Here is a 23481-nt window from a genome sequence, read left to right on the forward strand (position 1 = left end):
ATGTTGTATTGATGATGATTACGGGGTCTTTCGCGAAAGTTTCGATACCAATTTGAGACTATCCCAGGATAATTCATTTGGGGATCATTTCGACAGTTTCTGGATTGTTTTTAGGATCATTTCGAAACTACTTCGAGATTATTTTCAGAACCATTTCAGCTCTTTTTAAGCATCTTATTGGACATTTTTCGACATAGTTTTGAGATAGATTTCCTGGTCATATTGTGATAACTAGGGACTTCTTTGACCGCTTTTGGATATATTTTATATTTGCGTCCAGAGATATCAAATGCTTTTCAATTTTCTTTTATACAGGAAAATGCAATAACAGACCCAACTATGAAAGTTCAAAACCGGAGCAATCAGGAAAAATTAATTTTGCTCCCCGAGGGAAATTGAACTGGTGAGTACCGACCGACTAAAAGGACGATCGTAGTGATGCAGAAAATGATAATTCAAGCTTTCTACATGATAGGGGGTCTTGCTAGTAATGCGCCCGGTTCACTAGTTCAAATCCACTATTGACAATGGGAGGAATGTCAACAACCTACATACATATATATTTGTTTGTTGAAAAATGGTCTAAGTACAAGAATATCCTATAACGTATACAAAAAAGAAACACGGGTACATCAACTCTCCATAGCCATTCTCATGCCAGCGATCATCAAACGAATACCCACTCATATTAACGAAAGGGGCAGGTAGCTGCTTGGGCAAACTTTTTTTATTAAGTTATTGTTCACCTTTAAAATATTACTAAAGCTCAATAAGTTCCAAAAAAATACATGGCAAATTACCTCACAAGATATAAAAGCAAGTCCCGCGGTGGCTCAAAATCATTTGAAGTGCTTACTTGAGATTGTTGTTGTTGCTGTGACGTAGACACATCGTCTATACCGGTTACACCAAAATCAAAATCGTTGTCACTGTCACTGATCATGTCACTGTCACTGCCATTGTCGTACAAGTTGTCGCTATGTTCGTCGCACTCGTCGTCGTCGTCTTCGTCGTTGTCGTCGTCACCGCTATCAACACCTTCGTTACAAACACTTTCGCCTTCCTTACAGCTGCTCGCAACATTCACGTCATGTGATTTTGTTTTGTTGTTTTGTGCGTTGTCGGAGTGCGTTAATGCGTCATGCAATGGTAGTGCTGGCGCACAACTGGCTGGCACACCTTTTTGTAATATACACTGTTGTTCTTGTTGTTGTTGCTCTACAACTTGTCGCTTTTTTTGTTGCTCTCGTTGCTGTTGTCTGCGTAGTTTATCTTTTTTCGATTTTTCTCGTTTCTGTTTTGGCAACAAACATTCGCTTGTTCGTGCTGCTGCTGCTGCTGCCGCTTTTGCATGCGAATTAGCGCTCGTTATTTCCAGTTGTCGCGCCGCCAGACGTTGTTTCATTTGTACGGTTGAGGTCATTGCTGAGGTTTTTGCCAATGCTTCCGCAATTTCGAATTTCTCACGGAAATCGTTGAGCATAGTCATCTCGTGTAGATCAACTTTTGAGGAGCACGTAGGTTTAGCGTCAACGTTGTAGTCGCTGTGCTTTGTTAGTGTTGTATCTTCTACTGATTCACGTGCTGCTGCCTCTGGTAGTGTGAGCGCCTCATGAAATGATTTGCTCATAACTTTTGCTATCTCCTTTTGTTCATCAGCAAAACTTGAATCACTATCGGTATCATTGGCATTGATCATTAAAATATCGGTAAGAAACTTTTTGCGCTGTATAGCAATGCACGAGGGTGGACGTACTATAGGAGACGTTTTTACAGCGCTTGCGTTCGTGGATGCTTGCGTTTGCAAACACATTACAAGCCTCTCCTCCTCCCCCTCCTCCTCCTCCTCTTTTGTTGCAACACTAACTCTATCAATATCATCTACACTCTGTTGCTCCTCTTGCATTGCTACACCTTCTGCCAATGGCTCTGCGCATATTGTATCCTCAGAGCATGTTTGTTTGTATTGTGGTCGCTGCTGTTTTAGACACGTTGTCTCTTTAACATATTCCGCTAGTGCTTCACGCGATTTCAAGGTCGCCGTAGATGGTGGTTCAAAACCGGCTAAGCTCAAACGTAAGCGACACTCATCGGTACATAAACGGCGACACATTTCATTGATGGCAGTCTGGCGTGCGCTCATATCATCCGGTGCACTATCGGTGCATGTCAAGCAAGGTGTATAAAAGATTGAATTGCCTACCAATGATATTCTTGGTTCATTGCGTTGTCTATCACCGTCGCCAGTACCACTGCTACACTCTGATACAAGCAAATCATATTCTTGTTCAAGATTGATATCATCACTTGAAGAGTGTGCAGAATCTGTGGGTTTTACGTTTGTAATTTGTGGCTCTGCAATCTTCTCAAGCTGTGGTGGTGGTACGCTCGCGCTGCTAGACTCTAATTGAAAGAATAATGGCGGTCGTTCTTCGTCAGGTGTACGTCCATCGCGCATACAGCTGGAGCGTAGCGTAGACATCGTGGGTGGCGGACAATTGAGCAGTAGTGATGTTACCGGCATTGTTTTACCCAATGTTGGTGTACGTCGATGACCATAGCGCTTCGACACTTCAGCGTCTGTCGTATCTTGTTGTGATTGCATAGTGAGTGGAACTTGGACCTCGCCTTTGTTGGCTTGACCTTTTGCAGCTTCGCACTCGTTGGAGCTTAGGCTAGCGAAGCGATAACAATTTATTTCAGTAATTTATGGCTCTCACTTTGATGAGTTCATTAATTCACTACTTTTTAAGTTTGTTTTTAGTATTGTTTTTTTTTTGTAATTTATTAAAATTTGTTAAATTATTTAATATATTTTTCTTTTCTTAAGTACTTTTAGCAATTTTTCGCTTTTTCAATTTTTATTTTAAATTTTCACTTTTCATTGCACTTTTTTTGTACTTATTTAAGTACACGTACCCACGCCTGTTTCTATTTTTTGTTTTTAATTTTACTTGTGGCTCTCTTCTTTAATTCTATCTGTCCACCATTAATTATTTCAATAGTTTTTAAATTTTTTTTTTAATTATTATCATAACATAAATATAATGACAAAAACTTCTTTTATACAATTTAAGGAAATTTTTCCTTTATTAATTTTTTTTAATAAAAATTTTCGCTTTTAATTGCAGTTTTTTTTTCTAAAATATTTTTTTTTTTTTACTTATTTTTTTGTTTTTATTCCCAAATCATCTGCAAACTCATTTCTTAGCTCCCAAAAAAAACTCATTTTCACTTTTCGTGATCTTTCTTTTTACACTTTTCAACTGTACAATTTATGTTTATTTGTAATTTATATCCTACAATTTATTTGTTAAATTTGTATTCCACTTTTATTTCCATGCGCTTGTCTCGCACTTTGTGTGCACTTTACGTTAAGAACATTGAACTAGTAATCCGAGCAAATAGCGGAATTTCTTATTTATATCGGCTAGATCGAGGCTAACAGCATTCACAAAGCGGTGGCTAGTAGGCTGTCTCGCTGCTGGCTAGATTTACTTGGCTGCGCTGTTTATTTTTGTTTGGTTTGTTAGGTCGTTAGCTTGCTGTGTCGGCGGCATCCGTTCGCTTTACCAAATACATAGTCATTGTTGCAATTAATTCTGTTTTCATTGCTAATTTTGTTGTTACATATTTACATCATGTTGTCCGGAAAAATATACGACATATATATGGGGTATTCCATCCCATTTCGACCAATTTTGAACCCGACCCCTTTAGAATTGGTTGAAAGTTTTTCTTCTTTTTCTAGCTTACAAAAGACGTTTTTCAGAAGTTTTTCAAATTTTTTCATCCAACTCAAAAAAAGTTATGAATTTTTAAAAAAACACCGTTTTTGTTTTCAAAATGCTATAGCTTTTTCAAAAATTGACCGTCTTGGAATTTTTTTTTTTTAAATGTTTTTAAATGTACTTTTCGGAAAAAATACAAAAAAATAAAAATTCTCGGCCCACTCCGGGATTAGTCGGGGCTAAGATACTTGGCTTGGATATCATAAGTGGTTTCAGGCTCTGGATCAGGGACTGATATCAGTCTTAGACCGGCCATAGTGACGAATGTCACGCGTGATTAGTTATCACGTCCTGCACGAGGTGCCCCTGCTTCTACTGATAATGGCGGATCTAGAGAGGACAACTCGATAAAACCCGCACCCCTTGAGTCATTGTGCCGAGCTCAGGGGAGGGAGAGTCAAGATCGGTACACAACGGTGACGAACTGGACTGTTTAAGGACTTTGATTTCACTTTACATTTTGACTTGATGACATTGGGCTGGTAGGTGCGGTATTCTGCCACTTTAGTAGGTCGGGGTGAAACCCTACCAAAATGGCTGGTAGGCTAATGCTGCACCTGCCCACGTCCCGTTAAAACCGTGGCGGGCCTCAAGGTACGTTCCGGCTCCGTCGCCGTTAAGTTGGTGGTGTAGGTGCGGTTGAAGATTTTCCCGCTTCGCGTCCGGTCTGGCTCTGAACGCATTACTCATAAGGTAATGCGTCAACCCTCGCGTGGCCTCCCTGCGTAGCATAGATAACCACGAGATCGTTAAAGGGCGACTACACAATCAGCTCCGGATAGCGGCCTTGAGGGGGGACTTTTTTAGAATGGACAATACTAATACGAATCCGCCAAGGATGGGGTGCGGAAGAAGAGCGCTTTTGATGGAAATCCGTCAAATCAATCTTCAGCACTCTAAGGCGGCTTCCGCAAATTTGTTGCTCTGCCTTGAAAAAGGCGGAGTTGATATAGTCCTTGTCCAGGAGCCGTGGCTGAGTAGTAACGGCAGTAAGATTTCTGGATTAAGGACTGGAAAATTCAACACCTTGGTGCATGCGGAGGCAAGTAGGCCTAGATCCTGTGTGCTTGTTAAAAAAGAGATTAAAGCTTTTATTCTCTCTAATTTCAGCAATGCTGACGTAACCACGGTCTGCCTCGAGCGAGGAAGTAATGAAATGTGGGTGGTCTCAGCGTACATGCCCCACGGGGACGTAGTGGGACCACCACCTGCGATACTGGGTGAAATCACCGCTGAAGCAAGGCGGAGAGGTGTTGGCGTGATCATCGGTGCCGATGCAAATGCCCATCATAGCATTTGGGGAAGCTCGGATACCAACACTAGAGGTGAGTCTTTATTTACTTTTATTGTAGATGAGGGACTTTGTATATGTAATAGGGGGAATGACCCGACTTTTATTACTGCGTTAAGGGAGGAGGTCCTGGACCTCACCCTGGTTAGTAGAGAACAGGAAGGTCGGATATCTGGATGGAGGGTTCTCAACGAGCACTCCTTCTCTGATCACCGATATATTCAGTTCTCAGTGAACGAAGAACGTCCCGGTAAAATATCTTTTAGGAACCCTAAAAGTACTAACTGGGACTTGTATTGTAGGAAGCTGGGAGAGCTACTGCCTGCGGTGCCTATCATTAGTTCGGGCCTGTCCGAATCTGAGATAGACGTTCTGGTGGAAAACTTCACCTCGGCAAGCAATAGCGCCTTTCAGCTGTCCTGCCCATTGAAAACTTACAGGGGGAAGGGCAAGCCGCCCTGGTGGTCGGATTCTCTTGACGACCTAAGAGCGTCCAGTCGGCGGCTCTTCAACAGAGCCAGGAGGAGTAAATTACCCTCGGACTGGGAGCTCTATAAGGTGAGTCTGGGGATTTATAAATATGAAATAAGGATAGCCAAGCGAGATGCATGGCGAAGCTTCTGCGAAAACGTAGAAGGCTGCAATGAATCCGCGAGATTTAGAAAAATACTCTCTAGGAACCCCGCTCCTATGGGGTATCTGAGAGATGATGGTGGGGACTGGTCGATGAGTAGCGAGGAGTCCCTAAGGCTTTTACTGGACAATCATTTTCCCGATGTCCCAGTTGCGCAGGGATCTTCGCCTGCATGGTCGGCGGTCGTTGGCCATGCAGAAGTGCCTGCCATTCCAATACGGGAAAGTCAGATAACCTGGGCTATAGGGTCGTTCAAGCCCTATAAGTCTCCGGGCCCGGATGGAATCATTCCTGCGCAGCTTCAAAGGTCTTTGGGGATTTCCTGCCGCTGGTTGGCCATCATATATACTAACTGCCTCAGGCTTAACTATATCCCGAAGTCTTGGCACACGGTTAGGGTTATTTTCATTCCGAAGGCCGGCAGAAGCTCTCATGTATCACCTAAGGATTTCAGGCCAATCAGTCTCTCGTCGTTTCTTCTTAAGACGTTTGAGCGGTTGATTGACCTGTACCTACGGGAAAGGATACCTCGGGGGTTACTGTCGGCTTCACAACATGCGTACTGCAAGGGCAGATCGACGGAAACTGCTCTCCATTCGATTGTAAAGCAAATAGAGGGGTCCCTAGAACACAAAGAGTATGCTCTGGGTGCCTTTCTAGACATCGAGGGAGCTTTTAACAATGTCTTACCGGGGTCAATCGAAAGAGCTCTGGTGGCTTTAGGAGTCGAGGCGGCTCTGGTTGAATTTATTAGCAAACTTCTATGCGGCAGAATTGTCGCAGCGGAGTGGGGAGGGGCCATAATTAAGAGGAAGGTGTGCAGGGGCACGCCACAGGGGGGTGTCCTATCTCCTCTCCTCTGGGTTGTGGTAGTCAACGAGCTTCTTGTGGAGCTGGAAGCCAATGGTTGTCGGGTGGTTGCCTATGCAGATGACCTCGCTATCCTAGTCAGAGGCAAATTTCTGGGCGCCCTGCGCGATGTTCTTCAGGGCTACCTGGATACTGTGGCTAGGTGGGCTGAATCATGTGGATTGGCGGTCAACCCGGGAAAAACGGAATTGGTCCTTTTCACAAGAAGATATAAGGTGCCCGATTTCAGAACTCCCTCGATTGCAGGGGTACCGTTGGTACTTTCTGATAGGGTTAAATATTTGGGGATTGTTTTGGACAAGAAACTGTCCTGGAGACCCAATGCGGAAGATCGGGCCAGGAAGGCCGCCATTGCCTTGTACTGCTGCAGAGGAGCTATCGGAAAGAGATGGGGACTCTCGCCAAGAATAGTACACTGGCTTTATGAGATGGTGGTCAAACCGATTCTGCTATATGGGGTGCTGGTCTGGTGGAAAGCACTGGACACGGCGAGCACCTCCAAAATGTTAGTGTCAGTGCAACGGACGGCGCTGATCGGTATCAGTGGCGCTCTCAGAACAACGCCTACCTTGGCACTGAACGTCATGCTGAACATATACCCAGTAGATATTGCGGGAAAGGCGGCCGCGGCAAGGTCGTTGGTCAGGCTTCGTGATATGGGATATAGACTTTCTGACCGCGGACACTCTAGCCTTCTTACCAGTTTCGACTTCATCCCGGACAGAACGGACTACTGTATGCCGATAACAGCTCCCTATACAACCTTCACCCCAGTTATTCCAGAGAGAGAGGATTGGGGAAGAGGAATTATCTGGGGCATGGGACCGGTTAACTTGTTCACGGATGGGTCAAAGCTGGATGGAAAGGTTGGTGGGGGGGTCTTTTGTCAAGAGCTAAATTTAAGCCGCAAGTTTAAGTTGGCTGATCACTGCAGTGTATTCCAAGCGGAAATTGCTGCGATTAAGGATGCGGTGGATGGAATGCTATCCAGTGCTACCACGGTTAGGGAATTTAACATCTACTCTGATAGCCAATCGGCTATCAAGGCCTTGAGCTCAACTACAGTGCGATCGAGGGTGGTCTGGGAGTGCCTGACTTCGCTTGCGATTGCATCGAATTATTTTACAATTAAGATTATCTGGGTCCCGGGCCATAGTGATATCCCGGGTAACTGTCAAGCGGATCTCTTAGCCCGCATCGGTACAACTGAACCGGATGAAGATGGCTGTAGGGACTTCGGGATCCCGCTGGCCACCTGTGGATTGCTCCTCCATAGCTGGGCCTCGAATCAGCTCAGCAAACGTTGGGCGGATACCACGTCTTGCAGGGTAGCAAGATCTTTCTGGCCGAAAGTGGATGGCAGGAGGTCTGCTGAAATAATTGGGTTCACTAAGGCTCACCTATCAATGGTCATTGGGGTTTTGACAGGGCACTGTCCCATGGGTATCCATGCGGTACGTCTCAATATACTGGAAACTCCATCCTGCTGCAGCTGTATGGAGGATGATGAGGTGGAATCACCAAATCACTTTATGCTTGATTGTCCAGCTTTTGCCAGAATTAGGCGAAAGTACTTCGGTCGCGACTCACTTGGATCTCCTGAGGATATATCCAAAGTTGAGATCGGTATCATTCGGAGCTTTATCGTTGCTACCCAACGATTCTCTAAGTAGCTGGATCTAGGTCACCGTTATTTTTAGTGTATGTGGTATCACAACGGACCTTCGTGTTGTCCAAGTGAGCTATCCTTATCAGGGCAGCTACCACCTAACCTATCCTATCCTATCCTATCCGGGATTAGTGGGGATGATTGCAGAATTGATTGAAGTTTTTTATGAGAAAAAAAGCAAAAAAAGGGCGAAATTCGAAAAATCTCGAAAAACTGAAAAATTACAAAAAAAAACTTTAAACATTTTTTTGAATTTTTTCCGAAAAGTACATTTAAAAACATTTACAAAAAAAAAAAATTCCCAGACGGTCAATTTTTGAAAAAGCTATAGCATTTTGAAAACAAAAACGGTGTTTTTTTAAAAATTCATAACTTTTTTTGAGTTGGATGAAAAAATTTGAAAAACTTCTGAAAAACGTCTTTTGTAAGCTAGAAAAAGAAGAAAAACTTTCAACCAATTCTAAAGGGGTCGGGTTCAAAATTGGTCGAAATGGGATGGAATACCCCATATACACAAACGGACATGTATGTGTCGTCGAAAATGTGATTAGGCCGGTATGCATCTGTGATTAGTTCCAGTAAAATGCGAACACATACACCTTTTGCAGTTTGAATTGAGAAAATATCAACTGGCAACTGATGAACTACAAACTTGCTTAAACAATAGCATACGAAAGCAGTCCAACGAGCGAATCACAGGCTGTGGTAAACTAGAAGGAAACCCTATGATTTCCTGTACCTGTGTGCATATACCGAACAGAGATAATGATGGGATATCCGAAAAAGCTGCTTGTGACGATTGGTGTATGTTTAGGAGGTGTATTTCTAATGGCTCATCTCGATTTCCGGGTAACGTCGGGTATAAAACTGCTTTCCGGTCGCATGACGGCGCTCCAGGGGAAATAACAACACTTTTCGCTATAGTCGCGTGACTCAACATGAAATTAGACCGAGTCCTGGTACTTCTGCTCTTCGATTAAAATTGTCTTAAGTCTTTGCGGCTCAGCAAGATTCTGTCGAAAGAACACCATAATGATCACTTCATGCAGTTCGTGAGAAAATCATATGGAACATGGGAGCAAAACTGCTGAAGACTCACTTAAAAGCATTATGAATACTGATTTCCCTGACTGTAACAGCCCTCCCGCTAACAATATTTTATAGACCCTACGATTTCTTTCTTTTAGACTATTCGTATAAGGTTTTCCAAAGTAATGAGCAATAAGCTATTGGTATTGTTCTTTGTGGGTACTTTTCTCATCGGGGAAACTTAATTCTAATAACCGTTATCTGAAAAACCGAAAAGATAACGTCATTCAGCATAAATAGAATGCGAAGGTTGCGTTATACGCCTGTAAAAGAGGCATTGGTAAAAAAATGGGGACGAACTGCCAATATATGCAGACGGATTTATGTTGCGATTGTTCGACCTATAATGCTGTATGAGTTAGTCGTATGGACGCCACTCATGAGCAAAGCGACAAACTTAAATTTTGTATGAGTGTTATTCTAAAGATCTCAGTTCTTGATATTCTACCCCGATCTAGCAGTATACCAAACAGTGCAACATCAGCCCTGCGTTTAAGATAGTCATCCAGCTGAAGTATTAAATACACAGGACGCTCTCGCATACTGAATAATTAAAGTTTTCTTCCTCAAAGCACATACGACTCTGCGACCACAATAGTTGCAGACTGCAGCCTAATGGTAAATATTACCAGCAGGTATGATTTGTTGGAGCCGGATCGGGCTTTGCCGCTGACGGCTTTTTATATAGACTTACGGTTCTGAGTTAACAGTAGGGTTTGAGGAGGGGTTTATTCAAAGGATCGAGACCGCTAGATCTCTTTCAGACTAACTGACCATTGTAATGTCTTCCAGTCAGAAGTATCAGCTATCATGGAAGCTGCGGTTTGGAAAGGAAAACACATTATCTGCAAGGAAGTCTTTGTTTTTAGCGACATCCAAGCAGCTTTCAAATCCCTTAGGTCGTAGTCTTTTAATTCTGTCTTACACTACACTGTCGCCGATCTCTTCAGGAGATGGTCCAACAGAATCGTGTACATCTCACATTGTCCCGGTACAGAGTGCGACTGAGAGATATTATATTTTAGACAAACTTGCTAGACAGGTCATGACAATGCAGATTCTTTCTAACAAAGAACGCGTATGTAAACTCTTTGTAAGCATGCAAGCTCATGCTTACAGAGTACATCCACCGTCAAGGTAATGATGGATGGCTACAAACCCAGGTTGTCGAACGTCTAAGCAAACCTGGCCCAAATGTAATCTTAAATGATCCCGTCACGTTTAGTCCATATGTCTGGGTTTCCACCCTTGTATGTTTACTAACTGGGCAATGCCTTATTGGTAGGTTAGGTTGCAGAAATGTTAGGAGTACCCTATCTTCGATGCTGTAGAAGTTGTAAAGATGCTGCAGGAGGTGATGAAGATAAAAAAATTGTGGTCCACCTTATGTGCTTAGTGCTGCCGGGCTGTAAAATCTACTTCAGGTCGTTCACATTCGACATCCAGGACTTGATGGCCAATATCATTATTGTTCGAAGAGAAGAGTTATTGCTGTCTTTTTGTGGTATGACAACGGGTCTCTCCATACAGGCCTCTGCGTCAGCTACTTCAACGTAATCGTTTATCAGAATCGTTTCACTTAAATCCTGCAAACATACAACGCGCTACAAAACAGGATTAGGAAGAAATACTGAACGAGTTTTGCTTCTGAATCGAATCAAAGAAATAATCTTCGAGAATGAAAGTTCTGTGTTTTGGGGAAATATAGAAACTAAAAGGAACTTCTGTGCACTGATTACGTTGGACATCAAGAATGCTTTTAACACTGCGAACTGTATGCAGATAATGGCAGCGCTGCGAAGCTTCGGTACACCAGCTTATTTACACAGAAAAATAGGTAGCTATCTTAAAGACAGAGATACAGACAGAGACAGACTTCTTTTTTAAACGGGTCAGAGAGCAAAAGAGTACAAAATCACTGGAGGCGTCCCACAGGGATCTGTTCTCGGTCCAACGCTTTGGAATGTAATGTATGACGGGGTTCTAAAGATTGATCTACCAGAAAACACGCAAATTGTGGGATATGCTGATGATATTGCAGTGGTAGTAGTGGCCAAGAAACTGGACCTGCTTCAAGCATTATGTATTGACGACGTAGGAAGAATAAAGGAATGGCTGACCAATACGGGACTGGAGTTGGCTAGCTAAAATACGGAAGTGGTATTAGTAAGCTCCAAACGGTCGGCGAACAAGTTAGTCTTAACTGTCGGGGATTATCAAATCACTTCAAAGAATTCTCTAAAATAATTAGGAGTGCACTTTGACTCTAAGTTAACTTTCAAATAGCACTTCAGAGCGGTGTGAGAGAAAGTTACCAAAGTAAATGGAGTACTTATGCGAATAATGCCTAACAATGGTGGTGCGAGCGAAGCTACATGCCAGCTGTTGTCCACAGTAACCAGCTCAATAATACTATACGCAGCGAAACGGCCGATCTGTATAACATAAATATCGAGCGACCATCTGAAGAAGCCAAGAAAAGAGCAAGGACACAAACAATAGCTAAGTGGCAAGAACGGTGAGGGGCCTCGAGTAAAAGGCGTTGGACCTTCACGCTAGTTTGGAATGTAGCTCAATGGAATGAGCAGAAGCACGGTGAACTGAACTACCATCTCACGCGGATACTGAGTGGACATGACGGTTTCAAAGAGTATTTATGGAAGCGCAGGATAGAGGAAGATCCTCTTTGCCCAATGTGTACTGCGGAGTTAGAAAATGCAGAAAACGTCGTGTTCCACTGCCCCCGTTTTCACGAGTAAAGATTCGCCTTGGATAGAGTCTTTGGAGAGGAACCTACCACGAGAAATTTAGTATCACAAATGTGCAACAGGAAAGAGTGCTGGACTGCAGTGAACAAAATGGCATTATAGTCATGATACGCCTGATGGATGCTGAGAGCGAGCGCAGAGAAATGCGCATGCGAGGCAGTGGCGATTAAATCGACACTCAGAGCAAATAGCGGGAACCTGGAAGCAGGGACAACAGTAGGCTCTTCAAAAATGAGAAATATGGATCGCCACACTGAAGTGGTACCGGGGTGGGCGACATTTCCAAAACCGGGCTGTTTTTTAGTCTACGGACTCACGGTTGCTGCGACGTCAGCAATTATGGTGCATTAGGCATTTTCAGCTCTCCCGCAAAAAAAAAAATAGATATCCAGAAAGATGTCATTAGGGACTAGTCACACAATTTTCTGCTGGGTATTGTAACATAGCATATTGTTTGATACATCTATCTTTATAATTATTTATACTCTCTAAATACAATTTAATGGATGCGTCTCTGGCACTGTTCTTTAATTTGTTGTTTTTACTTGCTCATAATACAAAGTCATTGTTTTTGTTATTTATTATTGGCTTCATAAATTGTTATTTCGCTATAATTTTTGTTTAGTAACATTTGTCAAGCAAAAAGAATTTATATTGCTATATATAAGTAAACCTTATGCATTTTGTAATTAGTTTGTTGTTTGTAGTTGTTAATACTAAAATTGTTATAAAATTAAATAACCGACTGCGTATTTCAGCTAAGCAAGCATTATAAATTTTTTTAAAGAAGTAATGATGAAACCATTTTTATTCGATGCTAATATGCTCATTTTGTTATGGTTTCGCATCTTTTATGGGAGCAGCAAGGAAGGCAGTCGGCATGATGTAGTGGTGCACAGTGGCTAAGTCATGTCGGCTGGGTTGGGTTCTTGCCAACCTTGCTGTCCTGCGCCATAAACAGAAAAAGTTCCTATCATGCCTATTCAAATCAACTGACAAAAAAGCGCAGAACTAATTCAAAACGCTCAAATGGACTAAAATAACATCCGGCCGAAACGGATGTCACGGACAGACCGTTAAAATATTCAAATTCAAATTAAAAAAAAAAAAAATAAACGCAAAAAAAAATTTTACCGAACGGGAAATGACCGGTTACTATTACTGAAAATCGAAAACAAAAAAAAAGAGTTGCTGAAAATGAAAACGAAGGAAAAGAAAAAAAAAGCTGAAAAAGAAAAGGAAAATAGGCCGAATATACATGGGGGCGCCGCGGGCGTTGTTGCGACGCCCGGTGCTTATCCCACCCTCAAATCTATGGCCACCGACGCACCAGTATTTCGGTGGCCCCTTACCTGTTTCCTAAGTGCCTTCTAAATAGTTAAGGAAGCCAGCATTCCCATTTTAAATTACAAATTTTATTTATAATTCATTATAAAAAAAATTGAAGGTTACAAAACTTAGGGTACGACTTAATTCCTAGCAATAATCAAATACGAGGCATATTAAGCTATCTTATGGTATTTTAGTTTAATTAGCCTTTGATTTGTATTTCTGTTTTGTATTTTATTAAATTCTTCCCAACACAACAATTTGGCAAAAGTAGTTTATATTAATAGTCAGAACAGTGACAGAGAACAAGGTGAAAATTCAACAAGTAAGAACGGGACTGTCTTCGGCTGTGCCGAAGACTTCATACCTTTCGTGAATGGGGCTGAACAATAATCTTATCCCGTTCGTAATCTCCGAATAATCGGATGTATAAGATAAGAAATATATAGTGAACAGATCTACATACCTAAACGATTTTTAAGATAAATATAAAATAAAAAACAGGCAGGTACTTTGTGTGAGGATGCAAAGCTTCACGTTTTTTGTGGTCTACATGTAACAACTATGACTATGAATCACGTATTTCAAAAATATATGACGTAAACGTAACTATTTGATGAAATTTGATGAATTTTGAAGCTTCTGGCCGTAAAAAAGGGGCAAAAATGACAGTTTATATGAAGTATATAATATATATACCACCGATCTCTATGATTTTTTTTAGACATTAATATATGCTATACACGTAAGCATTTGGTGAAATTTAAAACTTCTAGCTGTTAAAATTGGGCCGAAATCGCAAAAAAAAATATATATACTATATATACCATCATATATATATTATATATATCACCGATCTCTATGATTTTTTGACACAACAATATATACTATATATATAAGCAATCTGTGAAATTTTAAGCTTATAGCTGTTAGAATGGGGTAGAAATTGCGAAAAGTTTCTTATCTGAACAATCGGTTGTATGAGATATATACTATATATACAGCCGACCGCTATGATTTTTGCAGACATTAATATATGCTATATACGTAAGCATTCGTTGAAATTTGAAGCTTCTAGCTGTTAAAATGGGGCTAAAATTGCGAAAATATATATATATATACTATATATACCAACCTATATATACTATATATACCACCGATCTTTATAATTTTTTCAGACAACAATATATGCTATATACGTAAGCATTCGTTGAAATTTGAAGCCTCTATCTCTTAAAATAGGGCAGTAATTACGAAAAGTTTCTTATCTGAACAATCGGTTGTGGGGGATATATACTATATATACGACCGATCTCATCAATTTTTTCAGGCAACAATATGTGCAATATACGAAATTATATGGTGAAGTTTGAAGCTTCAATCAGTTAAATTGAGTAAGATATGACAAAAATCGTCTTTTTCTGAAAAATCGGTTGTATGGAGGATATATGCTATAATGGTCCGATCCGGCCGGTTCCGACAAATGTCTAATCGGACACCCAAATACACCTGCTTACCAAATTTTATCAAGATAACTCAAAAATTGAGGGACTAATTTGCATACAAACAGACAGACGGACAGACGGGCATGGCTAAATCAACTCAGCTCTTCAACCTGATTATTTCGGTATACTTAAGGGTGGGTCTATCTATTTTCCTTTAAGGACTTACAATTTTGGGTTTCGTGACGAAATTAATATACCATTTCTTTTTCATGAAAGGTATAAAAATAGTTTAATACGTAGATAACCAACAGATAATTGGTAAGCCAAGACATAAAGGTTTTATTATTGATATTTATAGTCTTAGTTATCCCATTATATTGTGATTTACTATCGATTCTGTAATTTTTGGGTATATTTGGTTCAATTTTACTGTACTTTGTGGTATGTTATATTATCTTAGTTTTATTTAATTGAATTTCATTTTATTTCCTTTTGATTTAATCTAATTTTGTTTTATGTTATTTTATTTTATTTTATCTTATTCTATTCGCCTTTTTAAAAAAAAATATGTCTGAACATATATGACTAATTTATTTTGATTGAAATATGTAGTTGTATCTGTGTTTAGAAGTTTCAGAAACTGCCTTTAAATTGCCTACTTTTAATATTATGTATAATAAGGTTTGCATGTCTATGCACTTTTACGTATGTAATTTCATGTATGTATGCATATCCGTATATATTGCGAACAACGCAAGTGCTATAGATTTTAAGCTTATTAACGTTTCTTACGCTTCTCAAAATATTTAAGTACACCTTTTATACTCAGTTGAGCAGAGCTCACAGAGTATATTAACTTTGATGGGATAACGGTTGGTTTTACAGGTATAAAGGAATCGAGATAGATATAGAGACATCCATATATCAAAATCATCAGTATCGAAAAAAAATTTGATTGAGCCATGTCCGTCCGTCCGTCCGTCCGTCCGCCCGTCCGTCTGCCCGTTAACACGATAACTTGAGTAAATTTTGAGGTATCTTGATGAAATTTGGTACGTAGATTCCTGGGCACTCATCTCAGATCGCTATTTAAAATGAACGATATCGGACTATAACCACGCCCACTTTTCCGATATCGAAAATTTCGAAAAACCGAAAAAATGCGATAATTCATTGCCAAAGGCGGATAAAGCGATGAAACTTGGTAGATAGGTTGATGTTATGACGCAGAATAGAAAATTAATAAGATTTTGGACAATGGGCGTGGCACCGCCCACTTTTACAAGAAGGTAATTTAAAAGTTTTGCAAGCTGTAATTTGGCAGTCGTTGAAGATATCATGATGCAGTTTGGCATGAACGTTACTACTATTACTATATATGTGTTAAATAAAAATTAGCAAAATCGGATGAAGAACACGCCCACTTTTTAAAAAAATTTTTTTTAAAGTCAAATTTTAACAAAAAATTTAATATCTTTACCGTATATAAGTAAATTAAGTCCAAATTCAACTCCAATAAAGATATGATGCAACAAAATACAAAAATAAAAGAAAATTTCAAAATGGTCGTGGCTCCGCCCATTTTCATTTAGTTTGTCTAGAATACTTTTAATGCCATAAGTCGAACAAAAATTTACCAATCCTTCTTAAATTTGGTAGGGGAATAGATTCTATGACGGTAACTGTTTTCTGTGAAAATGGGCGAAATCGGTGGAAGCCATGCCCAGTTTTTATACACAGTCCACCGTCTGTCCTTCCGCTCGGCCGTTAACACGATAACTTGAGCAGAAACCGATATATATTTACTAATCTTAGTCCACATACTTATCTGAACTCACTTTATCTTGGTATAAAAAATGGCCGAAATACGACTATAACCACGCACACTTTATCGATATCGAAAATTACGAAAAATGAAAAAAATGCCATAATTCTATACCAAATACGAAAAAAGGGATGAAACATGGTAATTGGATTGGTTTATTGACGCAAAATATAACTTAAAAAAAACTTTGTAAAATAGGTGCGACACCTACCATATTAAGTAAAAGAAAATGAAAAAGTTCTTCAAGGCGAAATCAACAGCCCTTGGAATCTTGGCAGGAATACTGTTCGTGGTATTGCATATATAAATAAATTAGCAGTACCCGACAGATGATTTTCTGGATCACCCTGGTCCACATTTTGACCGATATCGCGAAAACGCCTTCACATATACATCTAAAGGCCACTCGCTTTTAAACCCCTCATTAATACCTTTAATTTGATATCCATATCGTACAAACACATTCTAGAGTCACCCCTGGCCCACCCTAATGGCGATATCTCGAAAAGGCGTCCACCTATAGACCTAATGCCAACTCCCTCTTAAAATGCTCAGTAACACCTTTCGTTTGATACCCGTATCGTAGAAACATTCTAGAGTCACCCTTGGTCCACCTTTATGGCGATATCTAGAAAAGGCGTCCACCTATAGAACTAAGGATTACTCCCTTTTAAAATACTCATTACCACCTTTCATTTGATACCCATATCGTACAAACACATTCTAGAGTCACCCCTGGCCCACCCTAATGGCGATATCTCTAAAAGGCGTCCACCTATAGACCTATTGCTCACTCCTTCTTAAAATGTTCAGTAACACCTTTCGCTTGATACCCGTATCGTACAAACATTCTAGAGTCACCCTTGGTCCACCTTTATGGCGATATCTCGAAAAGGCGTCCACCTATAGAACTAAGGATTACTCCCTTTTAAAATACTCATTACCACCTTTCGTTTGATACCCATATCGTACAAACACATTCTAGAGTCACCCCTGGCCCACCCTAATGGCGATATCTCGAAAAGGCGTCCACCTATAGACCTAATGCCCACTCCCTCTTAAAATGCTCAGTAACACCTTTCGTTTGATACCCATATCGTACAAACATTCTAGAGTCACCCTTGGTCCACCTTTATGGCAATATCTCGAAGAGGCGTCCACCTATAGAACTAAGGATTGCTCCCTTTTAAAATACTCATTACCACCTTTCATTTGATACACATATCGTACAAACACATTCTAGAGTCACCCCTGGCCCACCCTAATGGCGATATTTCGAAAAGGCGTCCACCTATAGACCTAATGCCCACTCCCTCTTAAAATGCTCAGTAACAACTTTCGTTTGATACCCATATCGTACAAACATTCTAGAGGCACCCCTGGCCCACCCTAATGGCGATATCTCGAAAAGGCGTCCACCTATAGACCTAATGCCCACTCCCTCTTAAAATGGTCAGCAACACCTTTCATTTGATTCCCATATCGTACAAACAGATTCTAGAGTCACCCCTGGTCCACCTTTATGGCGATATTTCGAAACGGCGTCCACCTATGGAACTAAGGATCACTCCCTTTTAAAATACTCATTAACACCTTTAATTTGATGCCCATATCGTACAAGCATATTCTAGAGTCACCCCTGGTCCACCTTTATGGCGATTTCTCGAAAAGACGTTCACCTATAGAACTAAAGCCCATTCCCTTTTAAAATACTCATTACCGCCTTTCATTTGATACCCATATCGTACAAACACATTCTAGAGTCACCCCTGGCCCACCTTAATGGCGATATCTCGAAAAGGCGTCCACCTATAGACCTAATGCCCACTCCCTCTTAAAATGCTCAGTAACACCTTTCGTTTGATACCCATATCGTACAAACAAATTCTAGAGTCAGCCCTGGTCCACCTTTATGGCGATATCCCTAAATGGCGTCCATCCATAGTACTATGGCCTACTCTCTCTTAAAATACTCTTCAATACCTTCCATTTGATACACATGTCATACAACCACATTCCAGGGCTACCCTAGGTTCATTTCCCTACATGGTGACTTTCCTTATTTTGTCTCCATAGCTCTCAACTGAGTATGTAATGTTCGGTTACACCCAAACTTAACCTTCCTTTCTTGTTATTCATAATCTACGTTTAAAGTTCGTATGTATTTACGTACTAATATATTTATCATGCTTCAGCTGTTGACATTAATTCTTTAACTATGTTAACCTTAGTTTAAAATTGAATAATCCGAGATTTCAAATTGGGTATGCCGTAATTATTTACGCTTCTATAATGACCCTAGTTCACGCCTTTAAATTTTATGCATGAAAAATTTCAAATGGAGTTCATACCCACCCAGCATCTGGATGACGAATATACTTCCATATCAATACGCTTTTATTATTTCTTGCGACTAAATACCGATTTTGTTAAACAATTTAAACAACTATTCATTGAAAATCCGATTGCCTTCCTATGCTCACACTTCTCAATAAATGAATTCAAAAAAAAAAATTATGGCTATACAAAAATATGTTTAGACCTAAAGAAATGTGGATGCTGTTCCTAGACCACGATGTCCGCTAGCATTTATGCCGACACGTCTTCCAAAAAAAAAAGAAAAAAGTTACAGTGTATGAAACCGTGGTACGGAAGTTCCGATGTGGTTGAACCGCTGGTAATTTAAGCTCGATATGTTCCGGCTTCAACATCCTACATGGGTTACACTTGTTAAAACATCACACTACCATTATTTACGATGATGTCCATAGATAATGTTGGATGTTGTAGTCGTGTGTGCACCTCGTTCAAGTTAACTATCGGCAATTACCTGAGGTTTTAATTAGCTCACCTTCGAGCTTCCGGATACTCCCATCCGCTGATGAAATATGTTTATAATATAATATTGAATTACGCACTAAATATGATGGAAAAATGAATCGTAATCATATTCACAAATGATTCCAAAACATTATTTCATATGATTGATAAATGTTTTTAGATACGATAAAAAAAATTGTGAAAGCTAATAAAATGTCATATCAAATATGATGATAAAACGAATAAAGGGGAAAAGAAAATGTGGCTTGCAATTTATTAGTCAAGAATAATCCCATCCAGGGTACACCCTTCTCCCAACGATACATTGAGTTTCGAATTTGAGCGTTTTCAAGCAACTTTCTGATACACTTCCAAAATGCTGGCTGGGTATAACTGGCAGTTAATCCCCCACCCCCCTTTACATCTCATGTATATACATAATTTTAAGCATAATTTAAATAATATTATCTACTGAATCTAACATAAGTTATGAAATTTAAAGGTAGGTAAAAAAAATTGGTTTTCCGTATGCGGAACGAACTCACCACTTTCGTGCTGGTCTTGGTGTCACGGCTGGGTCTGCTGGTTGCTGTTGCCCCAGTGGCTGTTACGGCCGGCCTATATGGGTCGGCCCCGCTGGTGGTTACTACCAAAGTAGATGTTATTGGTGGTACGTCCGGTGCTTTCGTTGGCGCTATAGCTGGTGGTAGCGCGCTTGGTTGGCTAGTGCTATCGCTGGTGGTTGCGCGAGGTGTTGCACGCAATGGTGGTGTTAACGCGCGTTTGGTGGTGGTTGCGCTCTAGGGTGGTGAGGGCAGCAGTATGGGTATCTTAAGGAGCCTTTTTTTTTTGTTTATGCTCAATTTCTGTCGTGCTCGATACGACGTCTTGCTGGTATGAGTATCAATGTGGAACACCTATCCTTTTCCCCACCGCTGTTTCGGTATTATAACACTGACTACAAAAGTGCTCATATATGTATTCATAGGTTAACAAAGATACTGTATGCTGTGTAGAGGGCGCAAAGTGGGCGCAGTTCACAGGGATTACCTACATCCGTATACACTCAATCGTGAAAATGGTACCTCAACACGATTGGACAAACACTTATTCCAATTGCCGATTTCCTCGATTAAACTTTGCTCCAGACAATTCCAAGCATATACAAAGTGGTTGATTTTTAATTTTCTCGCGGTCGTGTTACTTTTGGCTACTTCGGTTTGCTGTTGTCTTCTCATGACTGATTCTCAACTTTTCCTGCGTCGGAATGGGACTGCGCAATACAAGTTGTTTAGCGTAAAAAGACCAAAACCACAGCAGTACCAAGCCGGTTCACTAATAACTTAGTACTTGTTCGTTTTCGGTAATTTGGGCTTATAAAATCTGCTGCCAGCACCCAATTAGTTAATTTTTATACGAAAAGGGAATCGTGAATATAATAAAATGGCAAAAATTGTCCGTACATCTGAATACACTTCAGACCAAATTATATTCCTTCAGATTTGATTGAAGGATTGTATCCTTAACAGCTGCAAACACGAATCAAATATTTTCAGTATCCGTAGCACATGTGAAATGAGAATATATGATTTTTTTTCGGAAGGAATGTTTAATTTTTCCTTGCAGCGATTTTTCTCTGCCTGTTGGCGCTGTCAAATTTTTTTCCCGGAAAAGCGTGTTTTCTCCTAGAGATCATCGCTTCAACCCCGTGGCGACCTCTAGTGTTCATTTCGATCAAAACTGCCATGGCGCCTTTTATTTGCCATCACTAGCCACTAGGTGCGTTCCAAAAGAGACTATCCCAAGCAGACCATAACAATTTGTATTAAAATTTACCGTTGTTAACACTTAATCTAAGAAGAATTTGCTGTCAAAAGTCAACTCCCTACAGGTAACAGAAAACCTAGCGGATTTAATAAAATACCATCGGATTTCACCAAAAATTTGCAAACTGGGGAAAAAATTGTATATAGCTGAAACATTTTAACGCACCGACACAGTAGAAGAGGGAGACATCCACTGAGTTGAGTAGAACAGGTGAATGAAGTCTATGACTCTCCATTGGTGTTTACAATTAATGTATGCTATCGCTAAAAACGGATGACTAGCGTCCTTGCTACAAAAAGGCCAGCTCGCCTAGGCGACAGCCCAATGCCAAGTCATGATGACGATGGTACTAAAATTTATAAATCACTCTGAAAACAATATTGACAAAGGCATCTTCGTCACAAAAAAAAAGGTCGAGTAATCATGATGGTAATATTTTTTATTATTAAACATCAAAACATTATATATAATTGAAAGTGCATAATATTTTCTAGAAGCAACTTATTTTGAATTTTTTTCAATTTGCTTAGGATAGGATAGGTTAGGTGGTAGCTGCCCTGATAAGGATAGCTCACTTGGACAACACGAAGGTCCGTTGTGATACCACATACACCAAAAATAACGGTGACCTAGATCCAGCTACTTAGAGAATCGTTGGGTAGCAACGATAAAGCTCCGAATGATACCGATCTCAACTTTGGATATATCCTCGGGAGATCCAAGTGAGTCGCGACCGAAGTACTTTCGCCTAATTCTGGCAAAAGCTGGACAATCAAGCATAAAGTGATTTGGTGATTCCACCTCATCATCCTCCATACAGCTGCAGCAGATGGAGTTTCCAGTATATTGAGACGTACCGCATGGATACCCATGGGACAGTGCCCTGTCAAAACCCCAATGACCATTGATAGGTGAGCCTTAGTGAACCCAATTATTTCAGCAGACCTCCTGCCATCCACTTTCGGCCAGAAAGATCTTGCTACCCTGCAAGACGTGGTATCCGCCCAACGTTTGCTGAGCTGATTCGAGGCCCAGCTATGGAGGAGCAATCCACAGGTGGCCAGCGGGATCCCGAAGTCCCTACAGCCATCTTCATCCGGTTCAGTTGTACCGATGCGGGCTAAGAGATCCGCTTGACAGTTACCCGGGATATCACTATGGCCCGGGACCCAGATAATCTTAATTGTAAAATAATTCGATGCAATCGCAAGCGAGGTCAGGCACTCCCAGACCACCCTCGATCGCACTGTAGTTGAGCTCAAGGCCTTGATAGCCGATTGGCTATCAGAGTAGATGTTAAATTCCCTAACCGTGGTAGCACTGGATAGCATTCCATCCACCGCATCCTTAATCGCAGCAATTTCCGCTTGGAATACACTGCAGTGATCAGCCAACTTAAACTTGCGGCTTAAATTTAGCTCTTGACAAAATACAAATATATAAAAACACTCTAGCCTTCTTACCAGTTTCGACTTCATCCCGGACAGAACGGACTACTGTATGCCGATAACAGCTCCCTATACAACCTTCACCCCAGTTATTCCAGAGAGAGAGGATTGGGGAAGAGGAATTATCTGGGGCATGGGACCGGTTAACTTGTTCACGGATGGGTCAAAGCTGGATGGAAAGGTTGGTGGGGGGGTATTTTGTATTCAATTTGCTTAGTAATTGCAAAATATATTATAAAACTTTTTAGTAAATAACTGGCGTCCTAATATTTCTAGTCGTGGGTAAGTAAAAAAAGGATTATAAGATATATATAAATAGTTTACATACTTATAAAACATTTTCCTTTAGATTGGCGCTAAGTAAATTAGGCAGTTTTGGCTGTAGCGCAGCAAAACATGCCTTCTCAGAGATATATAACACAAGTTGGAGACCCTGATGACGGCAACTTAAACTCTAACTTCGCTTTCCAACTCAGTAAGCTCCTATCCCTCCGCATAACTAAGCGCATGTAGCGCAGCGATTTGGGTCTAGAATACTCCACAATCCCCTTATCTGAATAAAGATCTTACAACAACTTATTAAAATCCTGCGTTATTCCACGACGCGAATACTCGACATTCCATTCTTCCTTCTCACGATAACGAACATGATTTCGAGTCATATATCAGCAAGAA

General features: G+C 40.6%; 1 protein-coding gene across 5 annotated transcripts in view; it reads right to left on the minus strand.

Moving 5' to 3' along the window:
* The window catches only part of cu (curled), a 131397-nt gene that overhangs the window by 50064 nt on the left and 57852 nt on the right, over window positions 1-23481 (minus strand). The window contains exon 1 of one of the 5 annotated variants that reach the window (XM_067788267.1): window positions 801-3708. The exons of the other annotated variants lie outside the window; for them this stretch is intronic. Within the exon in view, the coding sequence (XP_067644368.1) occupies window positions 801-2605 (1805 nt within the window). The 5' untranslated portion in view covers window positions 2606-3708. Of the gene's footprint in view, window positions 1-800; window positions 3709-23481 lie in introns of those variants that run through there. 5 annotated transcript variants of the gene reach the window in all.

The sequence above is a fragment of the Eurosta solidaginis genome, chromosome 5 (genome assembly GCF_040869045.1).
Source record: "Eurosta solidaginis isolate ZX-2024a chromosome 5, ASM4086904v1, whole genome shotgun sequence".
Classification (NCBI taxonomy): domain Eukaryota; kingdom Metazoa; phylum Arthropoda; class Insecta; order Diptera; family Tephritidae; genus Eurosta; species Eurosta solidaginis.